The sequence below is a fragment of the Furipterus horrens genome, unplaced genomic scaffold, assembly GCF_987537825.1.
Source record: "Furipterus horrens unplaced genomic scaffold, mFurHor1.1.pri manual_scaffold_1, whole genome shotgun sequence".
Lineage (NCBI taxonomy): Eukaryota > Metazoa > Chordata > Mammalia > Chiroptera > Furipteridae > Furipterus > Furipterus horrens.
In genome coordinates, this window is record NW_028327171.1 from 61423970 (window position 1) to 61445407 (window position 21438).

The 21438-nt window shown below is 37.9% G+C and overlaps 1 protein-coding gene across 2 annotated transcripts in view; it reads left to right on the top strand.

Moving 5' to 3' along the window:
• Positions 1-21438, top strand: part of RNF13 (ring finger protein 13) — a 139237-nt gene that overhangs the window by 16791 nt on the left and 101008 nt on the right. For both annotated transcript variants that reach the window (XM_090275754.1, XM_090275755.1), the window contains exons 2-3: positions 15926-16055; positions 20142-20222. In XM_090275754.1, the coding sequence (XP_090131880.1) occupies positions 15942-16055; positions 20142-20222 (195 nt within the window). In that variant the 5' untranslated portion in view covers positions 15926-15941. The remainder of the gene's footprint in view (positions 1-15925; positions 16056-20141; positions 20223-21438) is intronic.

Consider the following 21438-nt stretch of genomic DNA (forward strand, 5'->3'; position numbering starts at 1 on the left):
TACTCATTATAATCTGCAATTATACTTTAAAAGCTAAATTTGGTTTGCCCAGGTACTGAGAGAAACCACAGTGATTTTTATAGCTGGTGAATTTTCAGTTATCTGCACTACTAATTTTAGACAGGCCTCGAATAATTTATTTTGATCTTTGGAAGACGTTATATGATTAAAGTAAAATAATATTTATTTTGAGATAATCACAAGGTACGAGAAAAGCTGGATGATAGTATGGAGACCTTTTATACCCCCTTAATTATTTGGTAGTAAGTTGTCCTGTTGCTCTATACCCATCAAATATTTCAGTGTAAGATTCCTACAAACAAGGATATTCTCCTTGGAGAAATTGCTGATTTCAGGGCTGGACCAGGGAAAGAACAGGATAGAACTGGAAAATCTGATGGGAGAAAACGACGACGTACTCAGAAATGATGGGAACATGTCAAAAAGACATAGGGGTCTTTTGAATGAGTCTCTACTGGCCAAACTGGGGACAGTTGGGCATCAAAATAATAATTGTTATAAATTATAACACATTGAAGAAAACAGTAATCCATGAGTAAATTGAAAATTTGATGAGAAATGAGATACTTACTGTGGCAGAGAGAACAATGACCCCCAAAGATGTCCATGTCCTAATACTTGGAACCTGTGAATACGTTACCTTATATAGCAAAAGGCCCTGGCTGGTTTGGCTCAGTGGATTGAGCGTCGGCCTGCGAGCTAAGTGTCGCTGGTTCGATCTTCCAGTCAGGGCACATCAGAGAAGGAAAACTCTGACTCCAAAAAACCTCCGCTGCCTTGCGGCATACCTCTTCAGGGGAAAGGCTAAGGGAGTAAACCCCGACAGAAAATCCGGAGCCGGAGTCCCTAAGGCGGTTTGACGTTGTAGTCAACACCGGCAACTCCTGCGGCGCACCTGAAGCCAAGCTGTATTGACTCCGTCTTTCCCTTGGATCCTTCAGCTGTGAAGAGAGGGGGGGGGTCTGCTGCATGGGCAACAGCAGACCCTCCATATCACCCTGCCCAGGCTCTGTAGCTTCAGCTTCACTGGAGAGGACACTCCAGCGTCATCGCAAGATGTCGATTCAACACGGGAGGAGACAGATACCGTGTCACTCCCGAGTCGGACTGCACAGCCATTCTCGGCGGTGCAGATAGACTCTTAAGAAGCTACACCATCGTCTCTCGAGACGGACGGCTGCTGACGACGATAGCAAAAGGAATTTTGCAAATGTGGTTTAGTTAAGGACTTTTGGGTAGGAAGATTATCCTGGATTATCCAGGTAGGCCTAGTGTAATACCAAGAGTACTTAAAAGTAGAAGGAGGAGGCAGAAGAGTTTGGAATGTAATGTGAGAAGGGATCAATCTGTCACTGCAGGCTTTGAAGATGGAGAAGAGGGCCACAAGACCAGGAATGTGGGCAGCCTCTAGGAGCTGATAAGCATAACAATCAATTGTTGTGTAATTAAATACATTTTTATTTTTAAGCATACATGGATAATAGCCAAGACTAGAATAAGGAATTTATGTGATTTTAAAAAATATATGATATTTCAAAGAGACTATGCTTTTTCAGACTCTGTTCCTTGATAACACTCTTCTTTTCCCTATTGTTAAATGAGAAAAACACTGCCTTATTTAAGTAGTTAAAATCAGAAAGATAATTGTGTCAATTATCAATTTCTTTTCTTTCTGCTCCAGATTCACCATTAAATTCATGCTCCGTAATAATGGACTAGATAGACTGTTAAGCATTTCTGTTTTACAGAGAACATGATGTTAAGCTTTATCAGGTTTGGAGGAAACTATGTGCTGAAGTAAACTTACTGTAGGAAGGGTTTTTTTCCCTTCCTAGTTCTCATGAGTTGTGTTTTCCTTTTTTCTTGTTCCTGCCGTGTGGTCTGTCAGCAGTACCTGTGGGTGGGGACATTGGTGTTGCTCTGTTTCAGCCATGTGCCCAGAGAACACAGGTCTCCAGTGAGCTCATAACTCCACTCCAGACTTGGTGACCTTTTAGCCATGACCCTTCAAAGTGGGCACTGCCTACCGTAGGCCTCATGCCCGCACTGCCCTGATTACCTCTGCTTGCCTGGCAACAGTGGACCAGCTCTGGTTATGGAAAACTCAGTGAAATTCTCTGTTATCTAATGTGCTGTAACCATCCATACCTTCTCCAATGAGAAACCCCAGCCTCGGGGAGGGGGATACAATTTTATCCTTTTGGGTACTCTCCCTCAGCCCTATTTTCCCAACATAGTTTAATTAATTTTCTTTAAAAGTTAAAAACAGCTTCATTGACTTACAATTGATATAGGATAAACTGTACATATTTAAAGTGTATGCTTTGTTAAGCTTTGAGGTATTTGTATAACTATGAAACCATTACCATAATGAAGTTAATGAACATATCCATCTCTCTTAGAGATAATTCTGATACCCCCTTGGGATCCCTCTCTCCTGCCCCTGTTACATCTCTCTCACTTTTTTAAAGCTTTTATTTATTTTTTAGAGAGAGATGAAAGGAGGGAGAAAGAGAGGAAGAAACATCAATGTGTGAGAGAGAAAAACATGATTGGTTAGTTTTCTAACTGGAGACCTGGCCTTCAAGCTAGACATGTGCCCTGAATGGGAATCGAACCAGTAACCTTTTGGTTCCCAGGCCAGTGCTCAATCCACTGGGCCACACCAGCCAGGGTGCTCCTGTTACATCCTTACAGTTACTATCCTATCATAATTTAATAATTATTATGTTAAGCCCTCTCTGTTTAATTTACTATGTAGTTTTTGTCTCTTGATCGAATCCCTACTGGTACAGATTTGGTGCCTGGTGGGGTTCTAGGAGCCAAACCTAAACATTTAGGTTTTGTTATTGGTTTGGTCATGCCTTAGGACCTGAGCCCAGTACTGAGTGCCTTGTCAGGGGAAATGAGATGCTAATAATCCATGGCATCACAGTTTATCTACTTGTCATCTATGGTGGTTGGTTGTGATGTGTAGTCATGTGCTGCATAGTAACATTTCAGTCACTGACAGATCACATATGCTAGGGTCATCCCATAAGATTATAAGGGAGCTGAAAAATTCCTGTTGCCTACAGACATTGTTGTAGTGTATTGCATTGCTCACCTGTTTGTGGTGATGTTTGTATAAACAAACCTGTGCTATCAGTAGTATAAGAGTCTAGCGCATACAGTTATGTATAGTATATGCTACTTGATAATTATGGTTATTAATTGATATGATTAATTGATAATAAAGGACTATGTTATTGGTTAATGCAGTTACTATACTGTTTATCATTTTAGAGGGTACTCTTTCGACTATAAATGTTTGCTGTAAAACAGTATGTTGCTTTACACTGGCAGCAGCCTTGTACGTCTTGTGTTTGTCCCTGTCTCTTGGTTGTATCATTTTCCCTTGTGCTTAATTTAATGTTATGTCAGCCCCTAAGCATATAAAATCCACTGCTGATGTTGCCAGAAGAGGCCATGTTGATTGACCAGGAAACAAAATTAAAAGTGTTAATTAAGGACTACGTAAGTGGAACATCAGTGATAGTTATTGCTTTGTAGTTGGACTCCTTAAAAAGTTTTAGAGACTTCTGGCCAAGATGGAGGCATAGACAGGCGCACTGCGTCCCCCTCCACAACTAGGGAGGAATACAACTACCACGGGGCTGGAGAGAAGCAGAGGTTCCAGAGGGTCGGGCTGCATGGGGTCCAGCAAGCAAGGATATAAAGAAGAGGTGCTCGTCCGGACAGGTGTTGGGGGTGGAGCCGGGGCGGAGAGGACATGGTTTGGTGGCGGTGGGCTGGAGGAAAGCATAGTTGCATGTTTTAAAGAGTCAGGAGGGACACCTGGGGAGCGTTCCCAGCTCCTCACTGCACCTCACGGCTCACAGTCCCAGCACTGGGGAGGATTGGATCTCATTGCTTTTGACTGTGCAGACCAGTGGGGGTTTGGGTGGAGGCAGAGACTGCCGGTCTCAGCAGAGTCTGCTTGTTTGAAGGGCCTCCATGGTCCTGGAGCGTCCACGGACCCACCAACTCTGCGAACAACAGCCAGGGTGGCAGCTGGAGGGGCGCCAGTCCAGTGTGGAGGTGGGGGAGGTGTGTGGAAGGGGGGGGGTGCTGGGCTGGTGGCATTGGTCCCTCTTGCACCCCTCCCCCACATACAGCGCCACAACGTGGTGAAACAGGTCGCCCTGTACTGACGAATCCCTAAGGCTCCGCCCCTTACAATGTAACAGGAGTAACAACTCTACCTGGGATATGGAGGCAAAAAAACACAAGAGCCTGTCAGAATGAGGAGACAGAGAGGTATGGCCCAAAAGGGGAAACGGATCAAGGTTCCAGTGGGAGAACTAAGCGATGGGGAGATAGCCAGCCTAACAAATGAGGAGATAGACAACCTAACAGATGCAGAATTTAAAACACTGGTGATAAAGATGCTCACAGGATTGACAGATATGCTTGAGTATGGCAAATGCATAAGAGAAGTGAAGGCTATGCTAAGTGAAACGAAGGAAAATCCACACAAAACCAATGGTGAAGGGAAGGAAACCAGGGTTCAAATAAATGATTTGGAATATAAGGAAGAAAAAAACAGTCAACCAGTGCAGAATGAGGAAGCAAGGATTGAAAAAAATGAGGAAAACTTCCCAAATTTTGCAAAGGAGATGGACATGCAGGTCCAGGAAGCACGGAGGGTCCCAGGCGAGCTGGACCCAGAGGGAACCACACCAGGATGCATAGTGATTGAGCTGCCAAAGATGAAAGATAAAGAGAGAGTCCTGGGGCAGCGAGAGAGAGGTGGAGAGTTGTCTACAGGGGGTGCCTCTAAGGACTATCAGCTGATTTCTCAGAGGACACTTTGCAGGCAGGCAGGGACTAGCAAGCAGTATTCAATGTGATGAAAGGCAACCTGCAACCAAGATTACTCTATCCCAGAAAGCTATCATTTAGAATGGAAGGGCAGATGAAGTGCTTCCCAGACAAGGTGAAGCTAAAGGAGTTCATCATCACCAAGCCATTATTATATGAAATGTCGAAGGGACCTACTTAAGAAAAAGAAGATCAAAACTATGAACACTAAAATGACAACAAACAACTATCAACAACTGAATCTAAAAAATAAAAACAAAATCCAACTAAGCAAACCAGAATAGGAACAGAATCATAGGTATGGGAAACATTTGAAGGGTTATGAGCTGGGAAGGAGGAGGGGGAGAAATGGGGAAATGGTGCAGGGACTAAGAGGGATAATCGGTTGGTACAAAATAGACAGGGGGGAGTTAAGAATAATATAGGAAAGTGTGAAGCTGAATAACTTATATGCACGACCCATGGACGTGTACTAAGTGGGGTGGGATTGTTGGAGGGAAGAGGGTTACTGGGCAGACAGGAGCAAAGGGGAAAAAAACTGGGACTACTGTAACAACATAATTAATAAAATATACTTAAAAACAAAAAGGTTTGAAAACGTGGACCCCAATACTAAAAAGGTTTCCTTTGAGAGGAATGTTCATGGTGCATTAATCTGTTTACAAACAAACCACCAGGGACATATTTCTAAAAAGAATGACATCTCCTTGAGAAGGGCCTCAGGCAGGTCCCCCAGGAAGCATTCTAGAGGAAGACATTGTTATTGTAGGAGATAGCAACTGCTGAATGACCCTGAAGACTTTCCAGTGGAACAAGACGTGGAAGTGGAAGACATTGGTATTGATGATCCTGACCCTATGTAGGACTAGGTTAATATTGTCTTAATTTTTAACAGAACTTTTAGTTTGTGTCTTAATTTTTAATAAAAATGTTTAAAAACTTAAACATTTTAAAAATAGCAAAAAATTTATAGAATAAGATACAAAGAAGGAATATTTTTGTACTGCTGTATAATGTGTTTATGTCTTTTTGTGTGTGTGTGTGGTGTTGGTGGTGGTTTTGTGGGTGGTGGTGGTGGTGGTGATGTTTATGTCTTAAGCTAAGTGTTGTTATCGAAGAGTTGAAAAGTAATAAAAAAATTAGGTTTATTAAAGTTACAGTAAGCTAAGGTTAATTTAGTATTGAAGAAAGAATTTTTAAAAATTATATTTATTGCTTATGCAATTACAGTTGTCCCAATTATCCCGCCCTTTCTCCTCTCCCCTCAGAGCTCCCACACCCTCAGGCAATTCCCCACACTGTTGTCCATGTCCTTGGGTCAAGCATATACGAGAAGTATCCAGCCATATAATATGACAGATAGGGACATTTATTGAAAAAGATAGAAGATACAAGAAACATTGAACATAGGACAATGATGCCTCAGTCCCCTTCAAAGTAGGCAACTTGGGAACTCACACAGTTCAAAACACTCTGCAAAGTCCTTTGTTGGCGTCGCCATCAGCTGCCCCATTGTATTTTCCTGAATCTCATTGACGGTCTGAAATCTCTTCCCTTTTAAAGGTGATTTTAGTTTTGGGAAAAGCCAGACGTCACAGGTTGCCAAATCTGGGTTGTAGGGGGCCTGGGTTACCTGGGTGATTTGATATTTCACCAAAAAACTCTGCACAAGATGTGATGCATAATGAATGGGCATGTTGTTGTGATGAAGCTGCCAGTCACCAGTTGCCCATAGCTAGAGCCATTTCGTCGTAATTGTATCTCTCAACTGATGAAGAACATTGAGGTGTAGTACTCCTCATTAAGTGTTTGGCCTGGAGGGGCATACTCGTGATGGACAACACCTTCCCAATCAAAAAACACAGTTAACATGGTCTTGATCTTGCTGCGACTTTGCTGTGCCTTCTTTGGGTGAGGAGAACTGGGAGACTTTCCATTGGGGTTACTGGGCCTCTATTTCCAGATCATAGCCGTAGACCCATGATTCATCTCCAGTTATGACTTTCATGAGGAAATCTGGTTCATTGGTAGTAGTGTGAATCAAGTCATTAGCAACTGCAGCATGATGTTCCTTCTGCTCTTGTAGCAAAAGCTGTGGAACAGATTTTGCCATGACACGTTTCATGCCAAGATCCTGTGTCAAAATCTTAGACACAGTAGTTTTTGGAATCCCCAGATCAGCTTCTAGTTCTTGCACTGTCAATTGCCAATCTTTGTTGTATGCAGCCTGTACATATTCAACCTTCTTAGGTGTTTTGCTTGTTAAAGACCTTCCAGAACGTGGATCACTTTCCACAGATTCCTGATCATCTTTGAAGCGATTATGCTACACTTATTTGGGCTACTCTTATTGCATTGTCCCCCCAAACTTTCTGAATCCTCTGAACAGTTTCCGCAGAGAAATGTTCAAATGTAATGCAAAATTTGACACAGATTCATAGCTCTGCTTGCTCAGTCATTTTGAATGCAACGGCCACACAGTACACATGCTCACTACCACCCCCCACTTACTAGAACAGTGAAGTCATCATTGTTCATGCATGTCCATTCAAGTCCACTCTCCTTGGCTGCTAGGTTATATTGATGTTGTGTGAACTGTTATATTAACAATAACTGGACTTTTTCCAGACAGAATATGCGTATGTTTTTTGGCTACTCTATTTCCTATGCTATACGTTACGTCCCCATGACTGCTCTGTGACTACCAGTTTGCACTTCTTAATCTCTTCACCTGTTTCACCCATCCCATGACCTCCTTCCCATCTGGCAAACATCAAAACATTCTCTATATCTATGATTCTGTATTTGTTGTGCTTATTTATTTTGTTTTTTAGATTCATTTGTTGATAGGTATGTGTTTATTGCCATTTTCTTGTTCATAGTTTTTATCTTGATCCTTTAACACTTCATATGATGCTGGTTTGATGGTGTGTACTCCTTTAGCTTTTTCGGGTCTGGGAAATTCTTTATCTGTCCTTCGATTCTAAATGTTAGCTTTGCTGGGTAGAGTAATCTTGGTTATAGGTCTTTGCTTTTCATCACTGTGTATTTCTTGCCAATCCCTTCTAACGTGCAAAGTTTCTTTTGAGAAATCAGCTGACATTATGGGGCTCCCTTGTAGGTAACAAACTGCTTTTCTCTTGCTGCTTTTAAGATTCTTTATTTGTCTTTAATCTTTGGCATTTTAATTATGATGTGTCCAGGTCTGGGTGTTTTTCACTTCACCTTGTTTGGGACTCTGCATTTCTTGGACTTGTATTTCTATTTCCTTTACCAAGTTAGGAAAGTTTTTTAAAATAGATTTGCAATTTCTTTCTCTCTCCTTCCAGCACCCATGTGATGCAAATGTTGGTAAGCTTGAAGTCGTCCTAGATGGTCCTTCAAGTGAGCCTCATTTAAAAAAAAATTCTTTTTTCTTTTCTGGTTGAATATTTTCTGCTTCTTTGTATTTCAAATCCCTGATTTGGTCTTGGCTTCATCCACTGTACTGTTGACTCTCTGTAAATTGTTCTTTATTTTAATTAGTGTATCCTGGTTTCTGACTGGATCTTTTTAATGCTGTTAAGGTCCTCATTAAGTTTCGTGAGCATCCTTTTAACCAGTGTTTTGAACTCTGCATTTGTAGATTGCTTCTTTCTATTTTGTTTAGTTCTTTTTCTGGTGTTTTTGTTATGTTCTTTCATTTGGGCCACGTTTTTTTGTCTCCTCATCTGGCAACCTTTCCGTGTTTGTTTCTATGTATTAGGCAGAGCTGCTATATCTTTCATGCTTGGTTGAGTAGCCTAACATAATAGGTGTCCTCTAGGGTCTGGTTTCTCAGCCTCTCCTATCACCCAAACTAGGTACTCAAGGTGTTCCCCTTTGTGTGGCCTGAGTACACCCTCCTATTGTAGTTGAGTCTTGATTGCTGTTGGTACATCCAAGGTCTCCCACCACCTGTGATCAGTCCAGGGTCACACACCATAAGCTACAAAGGGATCTGCAGGTGGCTGCTACTTATGCTGGGCTTGTAGGTGCCCATGCAAAGTCACGCTGTGGACCAAGGCCAGCTGCTGCTAGTGCTGGGCCTGAGGCAACTTAACAAGAGGTATGGGACTCACTGATGCTAGATGCTGCTTATTTGAGAGAATTTAGGAAAATCTGAAGATAAGCCATTTGGATGGAAAAGGCACTGGAAACAGCTTGGGTGGGCTCGCAAGTTGGGTGGGTCTGGGTCTCAGGAAGTTATCAGTGTAGGAAAAACAGTATGAGCCAGGTTGATGGAGTTTCAGATATGGCGTCTGCCTGCCAGTTCTGACTGTGGCTCTGTGCAGGGAGGGCTCAGAAAAGGAACAGTGGCCTCTGCCAACATTTCTCTCTGGGAGAAAGCTGCCCCCCAGCTCTCACCCTAATGCTGAACAATTCAGTTTCTCCTTGTATGTCTCTGATGCATTTCAGTCTGCTGCCCTGTGCGTGGAGCTCAGAGGGAGTGAGTCTCTGAGTAAGTCGGTGTGTGGACACTTTAAGAGGAAATGCCAGGGAGTCCAGAAGTTTGTCTTCTACAACCTCAATCTGTGCTGTTTTACAGCCAGAAGTTATGGTGACTTCTTTTTCTGGCACTGGAACCCCTTGTCTTGGAGTTCTGGTGTGAGGCTGGGACCCTTTGATCTTGAGATATTTTGCCCAATTTTTATCCACCATGTGTGGGTGTGGGACCAGCCTGTTCTGCCCCTGTGCCTCCTACCCGTCTCCATGGATGTAGTTTCTTTAATTTTGTATTGTAGGACTTTCGTTCAGCTCCATTTCTGGCAGTTCTGAATGATGTAGTTTAGTTGTAATTTTGACGTCTATTATTGAAGAATTTTTAAATGAATTTAATATAGCTTAAGTGTACAGTGTTTATGAAGTCTACAGTAGTGTACAGTAATGTCCTAGGCTTTCTCTTTCACTCACCACTCACTCAATGACTCACCCAGAGCAATTTCCTGTTCTGCAAGTTCTGTTCATGCTGAGTGCCCTGTACAGGTGTGCCATTTAAAACATTTCTTATACTGTATTTTTACTGTACCATTTTTATGTTTAGGTGTGTTTAGGTACACAGATACTTAGCACTGTATTACAGTTGCCTACAGTGTTCAGTACAGTATCATGTTGTACAGGTTTGTAGCCTAGGAGTGATAGGCTATACCATATAGCCTAGGTGTGTAGTAGGCTGTATATACATACCATCTAGATTTGTGTAAGTGCACTCTGTGATGTTCCCACAACAAAATCACCTGATGTCACGTTTCTCAGAACATATCCCCTTCTTTAAATGGCACATGACTGTATTGCCAACTGACTCATGTGTCTCAAAGCACAAATGGCTGCTACATTTGACATTTATAGCAATAATAATAACTATAAAGACTAGAGTGTAGAATGGAAAATTTTGAGTGTAATTTAAGAGAGAAAATGACAGGTTGCATTTGTAAACTCTCAGCTCAAGATCTGCCTTTTGTTCACTCTGTTTTGATTACACATTTTACTTAAGAAGAAGTAATTACATCTTCTCCAAGTTGTCGATAGACTTGTGAATTATAAAACCTTGTTCCTTGCTCATTAACAAAAAGAAATTGGGGAGGGGGGTATAAAAAATACACTTTTAGAAAACTTGAACGAATGAAACAGATTTCTGTTAAGAATACTGTATTTTAGGCTTTTGTTTGGTGTATATTATATAAAATGAAGTAGACTTAGCAAGTTTTAATTTTTTATTCTGAAACATGTAGATAAACATAAATAAAAACCATATAGAGTCCCACTTAGAGTTTACATATATTAACAGTTGTTTTGTTTCATTGAATTTATGCATATTTGTAGCATTGAGTTCTTATTACAGTTTTTACCATAGTTAAGAGGTGGCCATGTTTATAGGCTCTGTAGAAGATAATATTGAGAGAGGCCATGTGTGCATTTATTCAACAAATATTAAGTACCTAATATGTGCCAGGCACTGTTTAGATACTTCATGATATACCCATAAAATAAAGATTCCTGTCTTGGAGGAGTTTATATTCTTGCTGCAGAGAGGGACACAAAACAATAATTATAATGTAAGCAAAGTATAGCATGATAGAAAGTAGTGAGTATTATGATATGATAGAGAGAAACAGTTGTTATAATTGCTTGATCTGGTACCCCATGACCCTTCATCACTAACATAATAGGCCAGATAACATAACACCAAAATCTGTTGGTCATTGGGCGTGCTCAGATTTTTGTTAAGAAAATAGTATAAATTAAGGAGGAATGGGGCGGAGATAATGGGCAAGGGAATTGGTTCACTTATTCAGTCAGTTTCTATTACTTACACATAGAAATTGAGTCTTTTAAAATAGGGAAGCTGACATTGTGTTTATTTGTTCTTGTTTTACTTGACAAGGTTGTTCTGAGGAGTAGGTGGGAAGACATTCATGTCAGATGCTTAACAGACAGAGCACCTGGCACAAAATCAAATTCCCTACTGATTTGTTTATAGTAATGGTGACATTTGTGTGAAGTATCATAAAAAGAATTCTGGTTCAGGAGATTTATACTATGAAGTACACTGGGCATGTTATTTTTGGTAACCTAGAAAACCAGAATTTTCTGCTTGTTTCCCTAAATAGTGCTTAAGATTCTGATATCCATGAAAGCAATTTTGTTGTCAATTGTTTCTTTCATGTTTAATATGTGGCATATTGCTGAGATTGGCAACCTGTGGCACTGTGTGACAACAGTGGTATTTGAGAGAATTATGAAGTATATTTTTGTTAGCATTCCTATTTTTCTTTTTCTAATTTGACCCTCTACCCCACCTCTCTTTGACTTAAAAGAATTTTATGAATAATGACTTGGTATGCCACGTGCCAGTCTGGTTGAGGACATTTCCAATCTTGGCTTGATGATAAGCGTTACCATGGGACATGTTTTTAAAAGCAAAATTAATAGGCTTTTTGACTTAATCTCTAGGGGAGGTGCTGAGGAACATTTATTATTTTTATCACAGGCCCTATGGTAATATGTCCTAAAGCATATTTTACAAACTTCCCTGGTGATATAAAGCACTTGTAGTACATGTTAGTAATATGAATAATACAGCTGACCAGATCCAATCTCATGTCCACTGAATGAGAAGCTTTGTCTCTGGGGTTGAATGTGAGTCACATTTTTAATAGTTGCTTATTTATTGACTCTCTTATTGTCTGTTTGTGATCTTGGTAGGGTACTGCTTGCAAGCTTTCATAATTTCTATTTAATAAGAAAAACAAAACAAAACAAAAATCCTTGTTTTGAAAGGCAGGCTGCTTTATTCTTATTTTTTTCTTTTAAAAATGGTTAGATATCATAGCTATAGGAGAGTGCATAAAACATTTTTGTATGGTTTAAAAAATAATTATAATGTAAATGCCCATTTCACCACAGCCCAGTTGAGATGCAGAATATTGCTGGCATCCCAGAAGACACTTTCCCTGATCACACTCCTCTCTATTACCCTTGAGTATCCACTATCTTGATTTTTATTATGCAGACTTCCTCATTTTTCATTGTTTTTACCTATTAAATGTGAATCAGTATATAATATCATCTGTTTTGCCTTTTAAAGAACTTTACATGAGTGGGATGTAGTGTTTGCATTCTTTGTAGACTTGCTTCTTTTGCTCAGGGTTATTCTTGTGAAATTCTTCTATGTTCATGTAGTTGTCATTCATTTTTATTGTAGAGAATTACATTATATGCACATGCTACAATTTATTAATTCCACTTTTATCGTAATGCTCAATAATATAATATAAAAAAAGACAGTTCATTTTGCTTATGTCTGCATGAGGACAAAGACATCTATTTGAGTATATATTAAACATTGGGAACAGTTTGTAGATATAAGCTTCCGAGGTTGGAAAGAATTTCTGTTTTAGAGAAACCTGTTTGCTAGTGTTTTAAAATTAAAAATTTGTTCATTTTGTTTCATTTGTTGGAAAAAATCAAATTGTGAAGAGTTTCATGAAATCTGAAAAGAATTTGCTTTTGTTGATGGTAATAGATAATAATATTAGATAAGGATCACCTTTATTTTGGATGGCTTTACGTTAGAGAAATTAGCTGGATAACCTTTGGTTTCCTTGGAAAGAACCATTGGGCATCTTATTATACTTAAAAAGTTAAGCCTTTTAAAAAATGCTTTAAAAAACTATGCATTATGGGAATTTAACTATAGGATGGGGCAAAAGTAGGTTTACAGTGGTTTGTCTGGAAAATAATATACTAATTAATAAATAATAATACAAGGGTAAACTTGCGTTTTGTGTAGTCACAACTGTAAACCTACTTTTGCCCCCCCCCTTTAGTATAAGTCATTCCCAATTGTTAGAACTCTTAGAAGTAATGATGCTTTTTAAGGAATGCTATGAAGTTATTGATATTTTCTGTTGTATGAGCTGAGAACACTATTTTGGAGGGGATGTTATAGTACCATATATAAGTAATATACATACATGACCATGAGCACATTTATAAGAAAAAAAAGAACCTATTGAATGAAATGTGATTTGGCTATTATAAATTTTACACTAAAATAGTTAACTAGCTGTTCACTTTTTCTGTTAGTGCTTGCCACAGTATATATACTCTTGATGCATATTGTAGTATAAGATAGGCTTGTGGAGAAAAACAAATTTAAATGACTTATCAATTTAATATTTTTGCAAATTGGGAAGAGATTGCCATTGTTTTAACAGTGGAGTATTTTGGTCCAGTTTTGAAATGCCTGTGATGCTCAGGAATGTAGCTTAAGAACCAATGGAATATGAGCTTATTCAGAGACTTTCTAATGGAGATGGTTAGCTGTTTCATTAGTGCTATTTGGCACTGAACTAGTTAATGTCAGAATTTGAGTTATCTTCAGAATTAAAAATTATTTGGAAAGGAATTTTGTGAAACTAATGTTGATCTTAAATACTTACTAAATACATCCCCGTTGGTAAAATGAAGTTTTAGAATGGAATTTTGTGTAGATGAGTTGTAAGGTCTTGTCACAGACTTAAATGTGAGGTTAGGGTTTACTGAGATGCTTGAGGAAGTTTTAAAATATTGCAATTACCACATAATCATTAGGTGAGTAACTGGCATCTATGTTCTTAAATCATACAAATAATCACATGTGCCACCCACGGAGCTCAAGTTCTCAAAAATGAGGCCAAGAAAAAATCAGCAAAATCAAGAGTTGGTCTTTTAAAGAAAACAAACAAAATCAATAAACCTTTAACTAGATTTACTAAGAAAAAAGGGAAGACAACTAAAATTAAACATGAAAGGGGAACATAAAAAGGATTATAAAAGAATAATATGAACAGTTGTAGAGCAAAAAATTGGATAACCTAGATGAAATGGATAAATGCCAAGGAACCTCACAACTTACCAAAACTGAATAGTGAAGAAATAGAAAATATGAATAGATTTATGACTTGTTAGGAGACTGAATCAATATCTAAAACCTCCCGAGAAAGAAAAGACCAGGACCAGATAGATGGCTTTACTGGTGAAGTTTACCAAACACTTAAAGAACAGTTAACAGCAATCCTTATTAAAGTCTTCCCAAAAGTTGAAGAGGAAACAACACTTCTTAGCTCATTTTATAAGGCCAGTATTACCCTGATACCAAAGCCAGACATAGATGCTACAAGAAAAGAAAGCTACAGACCACTGCAGGCATACTTTGTTTTATATATATATACACATATTATAATATATCTCCCCTCACCTGAGGACATGCTTCTTGACTGTTTCAGCGAGAGGGGAAGGGAGAGAGAGAAACATCATGAGAGAGAGAAGCACGGATCTGTTGCCTCTCACGCATGTCCTGATCAGGAACTGAACCCACGACCCAGGCATGTGCCCTACTGGGAATTAAATCTGCAACCTTGGTGTATTGGGATGATGCTCTAAGCTACTGAACTACCCAGCCACGGCCTGGAACATTTTTATCACCCTGAAAAGAAACCCTACTTATAAGCAGTCCTTCCCTGTTCATATCTGTCCCTTAATCTGCCTTAATTCTTAACCATAGCCAGAGGCAACTACTAATCTACTTTGTGGAACAAATCTCTAAATTTAACATGTTTTCACCTTTATTTCATCTGTCAGATTAATGGGTTTGTAACGTGGTAGTTCAAAAATTATTGAGATATTTCAGTGTTTGTCAGAGTCAGAATCGTAGTCTGTATGTAGTCTCTGAACCCAGAGCCTTACCAACAGTAATCATAATCAAAATTGGTTTTACAGGAATTGCTGGCATTTAATGAAATAATTCTTTATAAAGGCAACCTTTGTTCTCACCTTTATATGCTATACAGTTGATTGAGGCTTATCTATCAGAATTTTGAACTCAACTTGGTTAATATTTAGTCCTTTCATGGTATCTTTTTGTGGTAAGATAGATGGGGATTCATGTAGAGAATTGGATGAGATTGGGAGAGGTAGCTGCATTATTGCCATTAGGATATTGACAGGGAAAATGTATAAGTAGAAGAGAAAGGGCAAAAGGTATTACTTTATAGTAAGTGGCTATTTTTTTTTTACATTCTCTACTATAGGTACAATATGCAAAATAAATAAAATAAATTTACATGTGAATTTATAAATTATATTTAAATAATTATAAAAATTCTTTAAAATTGTAGAAAATTTAAAGCAAAGGTGCTTGTGATTTTTAAATCATTATTTTGATTGAAATTTAGTTTCCCCATAATTGAATTAGTAGAAAAGCTGTACTGTAAACCAAGAGCTGTGGGAATTGTGTTTGCTTTGTGGTTAAAACACAGAACTTAGTCACCATGAATTATGTAAGTATTGACTAACCTTGGGTGTTTACATAAATGTCCATATATGTGTAAATTCTAATGCTTTTGAAATATGTTTAATTTTAATTATCACATATTTATGATTAAAAGAGATATTTTTGGACATAGAATTAATATAGCATATCGCTTATTTTCCGGGCCAAAGCACCAAAGCTCATTGTTACTTACTGCTTATCTTCCAGGTGATTTTACAGCGAGATGCTGCTCTCCATAGGGATGCTCATGCTGTCGGCCACACAAGTCTATACCATCTTGACTGTGCAGCTCTTTGCATTCTTAAACCTACTACCTGTAGAAGCGGACATTTTAGCAGTAAGTACAGTAAAATTTATTCTTGTCTAAAAACATCCCTTAATGAAAAGCTTTAAAAAAGTTAAAGACAATGGAATCTTATAAGCTGTTTACCTACAAGCATACGGGCACATATCCATAGCTGTGAGGACCTTACTCATCTTTTTACTGCTTAATAGCTAACGTAAGATCTGATGTACAAAAAGTACCTGATAAATATTGTTGCTCTGGAGAGTGTGTGCATTCCCAAGAATGCTCATGTACATATATATCGAAATGCTCTGTATTTCTGTAGAATCTTACTGTTTTTCTTGATAATTTATATATCTGTAATGACTTTGATAAAGTTATTTAAAAAAACTGTATAATAATGGTTTGGTGATGATGAACTCCTTTAGTTTTTTTCTTGTGTAAGAAGCTCTTTATCTGCCCTTTGATTCTAAATGATAGCTTTGCTGGGTAGAACAATCTTGGCTGTGGGTCCCTGCTTTTCATGTCTTTGGTATTTCTTGCCAGTGCCTTCTAGCCTACAGAGTTTCTTTTGAGAAATCAGCTGACAATCTTATGGGAACTCCCCTGTAGGTAACTAACTGCTTTCATCTTGCTTGCTTTTAAGATTCTCTCTTACCTTTAACCGTTGGCAGTGGACCTCTTTGCATCCATCTGGTTTGGGACTCTCTGTGCTTCTTGGACTTGCATGACTATTTCCTTCACCGAATTTGGGAATTTTTCTTTCATTATTTTTTCAAATAGATTTGCAATTTCTTGCTCTTTCTTTTCTCCTTCTGGTACCCCTATGATGTGAATGTTGGAATGTTTGAAGCTGTCCCAGAGGCTGCTTACACTGTCCTTGTGTTTTTGAATTCTTTTTTTCTTCTTGTTCTGAATGGTTGTTTTCTGCTTTCTTATGTTTCGAATCATTGATTTGATTCTTGGCTACATCCACTCTACTGTTGTTTCCCTGTAAATTGTTCTTTATTTCAATTAGTGTATCCTTCATTTCTGACTGGATCTTTTTTATGATGCTGATATCCTCACTAAGTTCCGTAAGCATCCTTATAACCAGTATTTTGAAGTCTGCATCTGATAGATTGCTTCTATCCATTTAGTTTAGTTTTTTTTTTAATGGAGTTTTGGTCTGTTCTTTTATTTGGGCCATGTTTCTTTGTCTCCTCAATTTGGCAGCCTCCCTGTGTTTGTTTCTATGTATAGGTAGAACTGCTATGATTCCCTGTCTTGGTAGCGTGGCCTAATGTAGTAGGTGTTCTGTAAGATCCATTGGCACAGCCTCCCCTATCACCCAAACTGGGTACTCAAGGTGTGCCCTTCGTGTGGGCTGAGTATACCCTCCTCTTTATAGTTGAGGCTTGGTTTCTGTTGGCAGATCAATGGGAGCGATTTACCCAGGCCAGTCAGCTGCAAGGATTGGCTATGACCACTTACTGCCATCCTGCACTCCATGGAGCATCAGCTGTGCAGGGGCAGAGTGGTAAATACCTGTTAAGTGTTTAGTATGATGTCATAAATGCTTAATAATTATTACTTCCTAAATTAAATTCAACCTTTTGTTGAGATTGCTGTCAAAGAGGAGAATTTTTTAAGGAAAAGACCTTTTCAAAATACATGGATTAATTGTTCTAGGTATTAATCACTGAGGATGGCATTCCAGAGAGGATGAATTTATTTTCTACTTCAGACATTTTAATAGTCCCCTGACTGGTATATGGCTCAGTGGGTTGGGTGTCGTACCATGGACCGAAAGGTTCCAGTTTGATTCCTAGTCAGGGCACATGCTTGGGTTGCAGGCTGGGTCCCCGTTTTGGGGTGTATGAGAGGCAAACCGATTGGCATTTCTCTCACTGTCTTTCTCCTTCTTTTCCCCTCTCTTTAAAAATAAAATAAATAAATACATAAATAAATAAAATCTTAAAAAGATTTTAATAGTGGGCATGCTTTAATTTTAGGGGCAGCAGTCTTTTAATACTAAAAATGTAAAGTACTTTTGTGCTAAAGATGTTTCCATTTCTCTTGTACATGATAAGAATATATTTTTGTTTTTAAACAATATGATTGTTAGAAGCAAGGTGAGACAGTCCTTATTTTGCTGTTAAGGAAAGACAAAGCAACTTCAAAATGGGTCTCTCAGTAACAAAACTGGTTCCAAGTCCTATATATAACAAGTATAACAAGTACTACAGTTCAAGCTAGATATTATATTTCTGAACTTCTAGCAAAAAAAATAAAACACCTCAGTTATAAGAAATGATACAAGCATATGTTAGTGCAGTTGTAGATTTTCCACTTCCTGATTTTAAAAGTACCTTTTTGAAAAAGTACTGCCTGCACACATGTGTATTTTTCTTTGGTCTGTCTATGTTTATCTAGATCAATTTCTTTATTTTACAGTAGTGTTTTTTTCCTTGGAAGAGTTAAATGACTTTCTCAAGTTCAACACAAAGCTGATCGCAATTGAATTAAATCAATTTAAGACAGGTCTTTTAATTAAGTGATTAAATGGTGGTGATATAATAGCACTCTGTGACTCTAAAGTACTTTGTAATCATAGAGCACTCTGCAGATATGAATTAGTGTTACAGCAGGAAGTTTTCCAGAAGCAGGGCTGGCCTCCAAGTATAATGCCAGGCTGATTATTCCAGAGGTAACACAATGGCTAGGTTCAGTGGCCAAATTCAGATACTTGAATCACAGTTTATTGAATTAATTACAAACATACAGTGAGAAGTACAGGTAACAGATGGATATGCTGAGACACTTCGGATGGGGTACGAGTGGCATTCAAAAACCACTCTACCCGAGTCCTGTGTACTGTTTTAATTTGTCCAGTCTCTCCATGCTGCATCAACTTTCCCCAGTGACAGTGTGGTTACCAGGATCTGAGCTGAGGGTTAGCAAGGGGTCTTGACAGATGGAAGGTGTTTGGATCCAACCTTTATTTGCTCTCTTGGAGAGATATGAGATATTTACATATGAACACAGCTGTAACTTGCTGTTAACCTGAAGAGGTATTTATCTGTATTGCTCTGGCAGATGACACATAAGGCTAGAATGGGTAGGTGTTTGGTTTAGTGATGACATAGCATCCACTAGTATGCTATGTGTGGCCTAATCCATGCTTTGTGAGTATTTAAGGTTTGCTTGATCCTTTCATCCTTTGCTCTCTATACGTAGCACTATTGCTTTGTTCCATCCTTTTTATCTCTATTCAAACAAAACAAATGTGTTCTGCTTTTTGCCCACTGTTTATGGCAACTATCTTAATTTCCAATGAACTATACAAGTTTTGTCTGTTTAAAAAGTTATTTGTTTACTATCTTTGCTTAGTTTCATCTGTATTTCTTGTTTGTCTTGTTATCTGTATAGCAGATTGAACATTCTTAAATAATACATCAATCTCACTTCACAATTATCATTTACTATTATCTTCTAAAAGCACAGAGAACCCTTGTTTTGTTTTACTCTGTTTTGGTGGAGGACTGACAGATATTGTAACGTAGGAATCTGTATAAGAAAGGGGGAAGTTATTAAAAGAGTTGGAATTCCTTCAGCTCTCTATATGTATGTACTTCATTGAGTTTAGTCCTTTCATTGTTTAGCACTAGATAAAAATGTTCAGGTTTTATAAAAAATGACAATGCTTTAAAAATATGATCTGATGTTCTTTCTTCCTCTGGGGGAAAATCATATTTCATAGCTAGAATCAGAAATCCTATAAACCTCTTATGTCAGACCTTTATAGAGAAAATAAAATGGAATTCTTGCTGGAAAATAATCTCTCTAAAAGATTTCTTTCTAGGGTATTGTCTGAGAACAACTGAGAAAATAGTAGGTGATTTAATGTCATAGAATTATTGCTGTTGTATGTATAATTATTATATGAAATCAGAATCCAATTTAAGCAACTGTGTATGTAGTAAATTGTGTGTATTCCTTGATATTTTGGTGGATATGCATTTACAAAGTTATTTTTCCTGTGATAAACTAAGATCAGAATTGTGGAAATGACAACTCAGAAAATTTAATAAACTTTTTGTTTTTAATGCTATGTGTAAATCTGTTTAACTTGATTGTTTTTAATTTTATATTTAGTATAATTTTGAAAATGTGTCCCAGACATTTGATGACCTTCCAGCAAGATTTGGTTATAGACTTCCAGCTGAAGGTTTAAAGGTAAGAAAATAGTAATATATGGTAAAGGCATAAGGTATTTAATAAGGTAATTTGGTTGCTCTTTATTTGTTTAAAGAATGAAAATATTTGTTACTATTTCTTGTCATAAAACCCATACATATTCATTTGTACAGGGTTTAGACTTCAAAAAGTTTGAAGAAGAAAGTGAAAATCACCTATGATTGTATTATTCTGAACTAACCAGTGTTATTATTTTGGTATGCAATATTTTAGACCTGTTTTCTAGGATATGTGCCATGTATGTGTTTGTAGATATGTATGTGTATATGTTTATGTATTGAATAACTTTATATAGATAATGAACTTATATTAAGACTAATAGGTTTTTCACTGCCTTTTTCACTTAATTGTATATCTGGAAAATCTTTTCATGTTAATAGAGGAGGTATATTTTTATTTGCAATGACTGTGTATTTTTTTTAAAGATTTTATTTATTATTCTTTAGAGAGAGGTGGAAGGGAGGGAGAGAGGGAGAGAACCATTGATTGGTTGCCCCTCACATGCCCCCAACTAGGGCCTGGCCCACAACCCAGGCACGTGCCCTGACCAGGAATGGAACTGGTGAGCTTTCGGTTCACAGTCCAGTGCTCAATCCACTGAGCCACCCCATCCAGAACAGCATGTTTTTGCATTATCATAAAACACTATAGATTTTTAAAAATTGATTTAAAAATTTTTTTCATAGTGGGTATATTGTCCAGTATTTGGTATTACAAACAGTGCTACAATGAATATATTTATTCTTGTGTATTTGTCTATTTATTTGCGTAAGATACTTTTCCAAATGCAGAATTGCTTTGTTTATGAAACACATGTTTAAAATTTTGTTGGTATTCCAGATGGCCCTTCCAAATTTAGTGTCTGAAGCGGTTTTTTTTCCCATACTCTTTTCGATACTAGTTATTACCAAATTTTTGTGAATTGATAAAAAATATCTAATGAGATTGACTGTCTTAATGATTTTTGCCTAGTGTGTGAGTGGGGGTGGGGGGAGAGGAGTGAGATGCCTGTTAATGTAATTTGCCCATTCTTAAATTAAGATGTTGATTCTTACTGATTTGTGAGAATTCTTTTGTATATTAGAAGTATCAATCTGTTGTTTGCCATATATGCTTCAGATCATTTTCGCCAGTTTGTCTCTTTATCTTTTAACTTTAAGGTTTCAAAAGTTTTGTTTTGGTAGTTAGAACATGC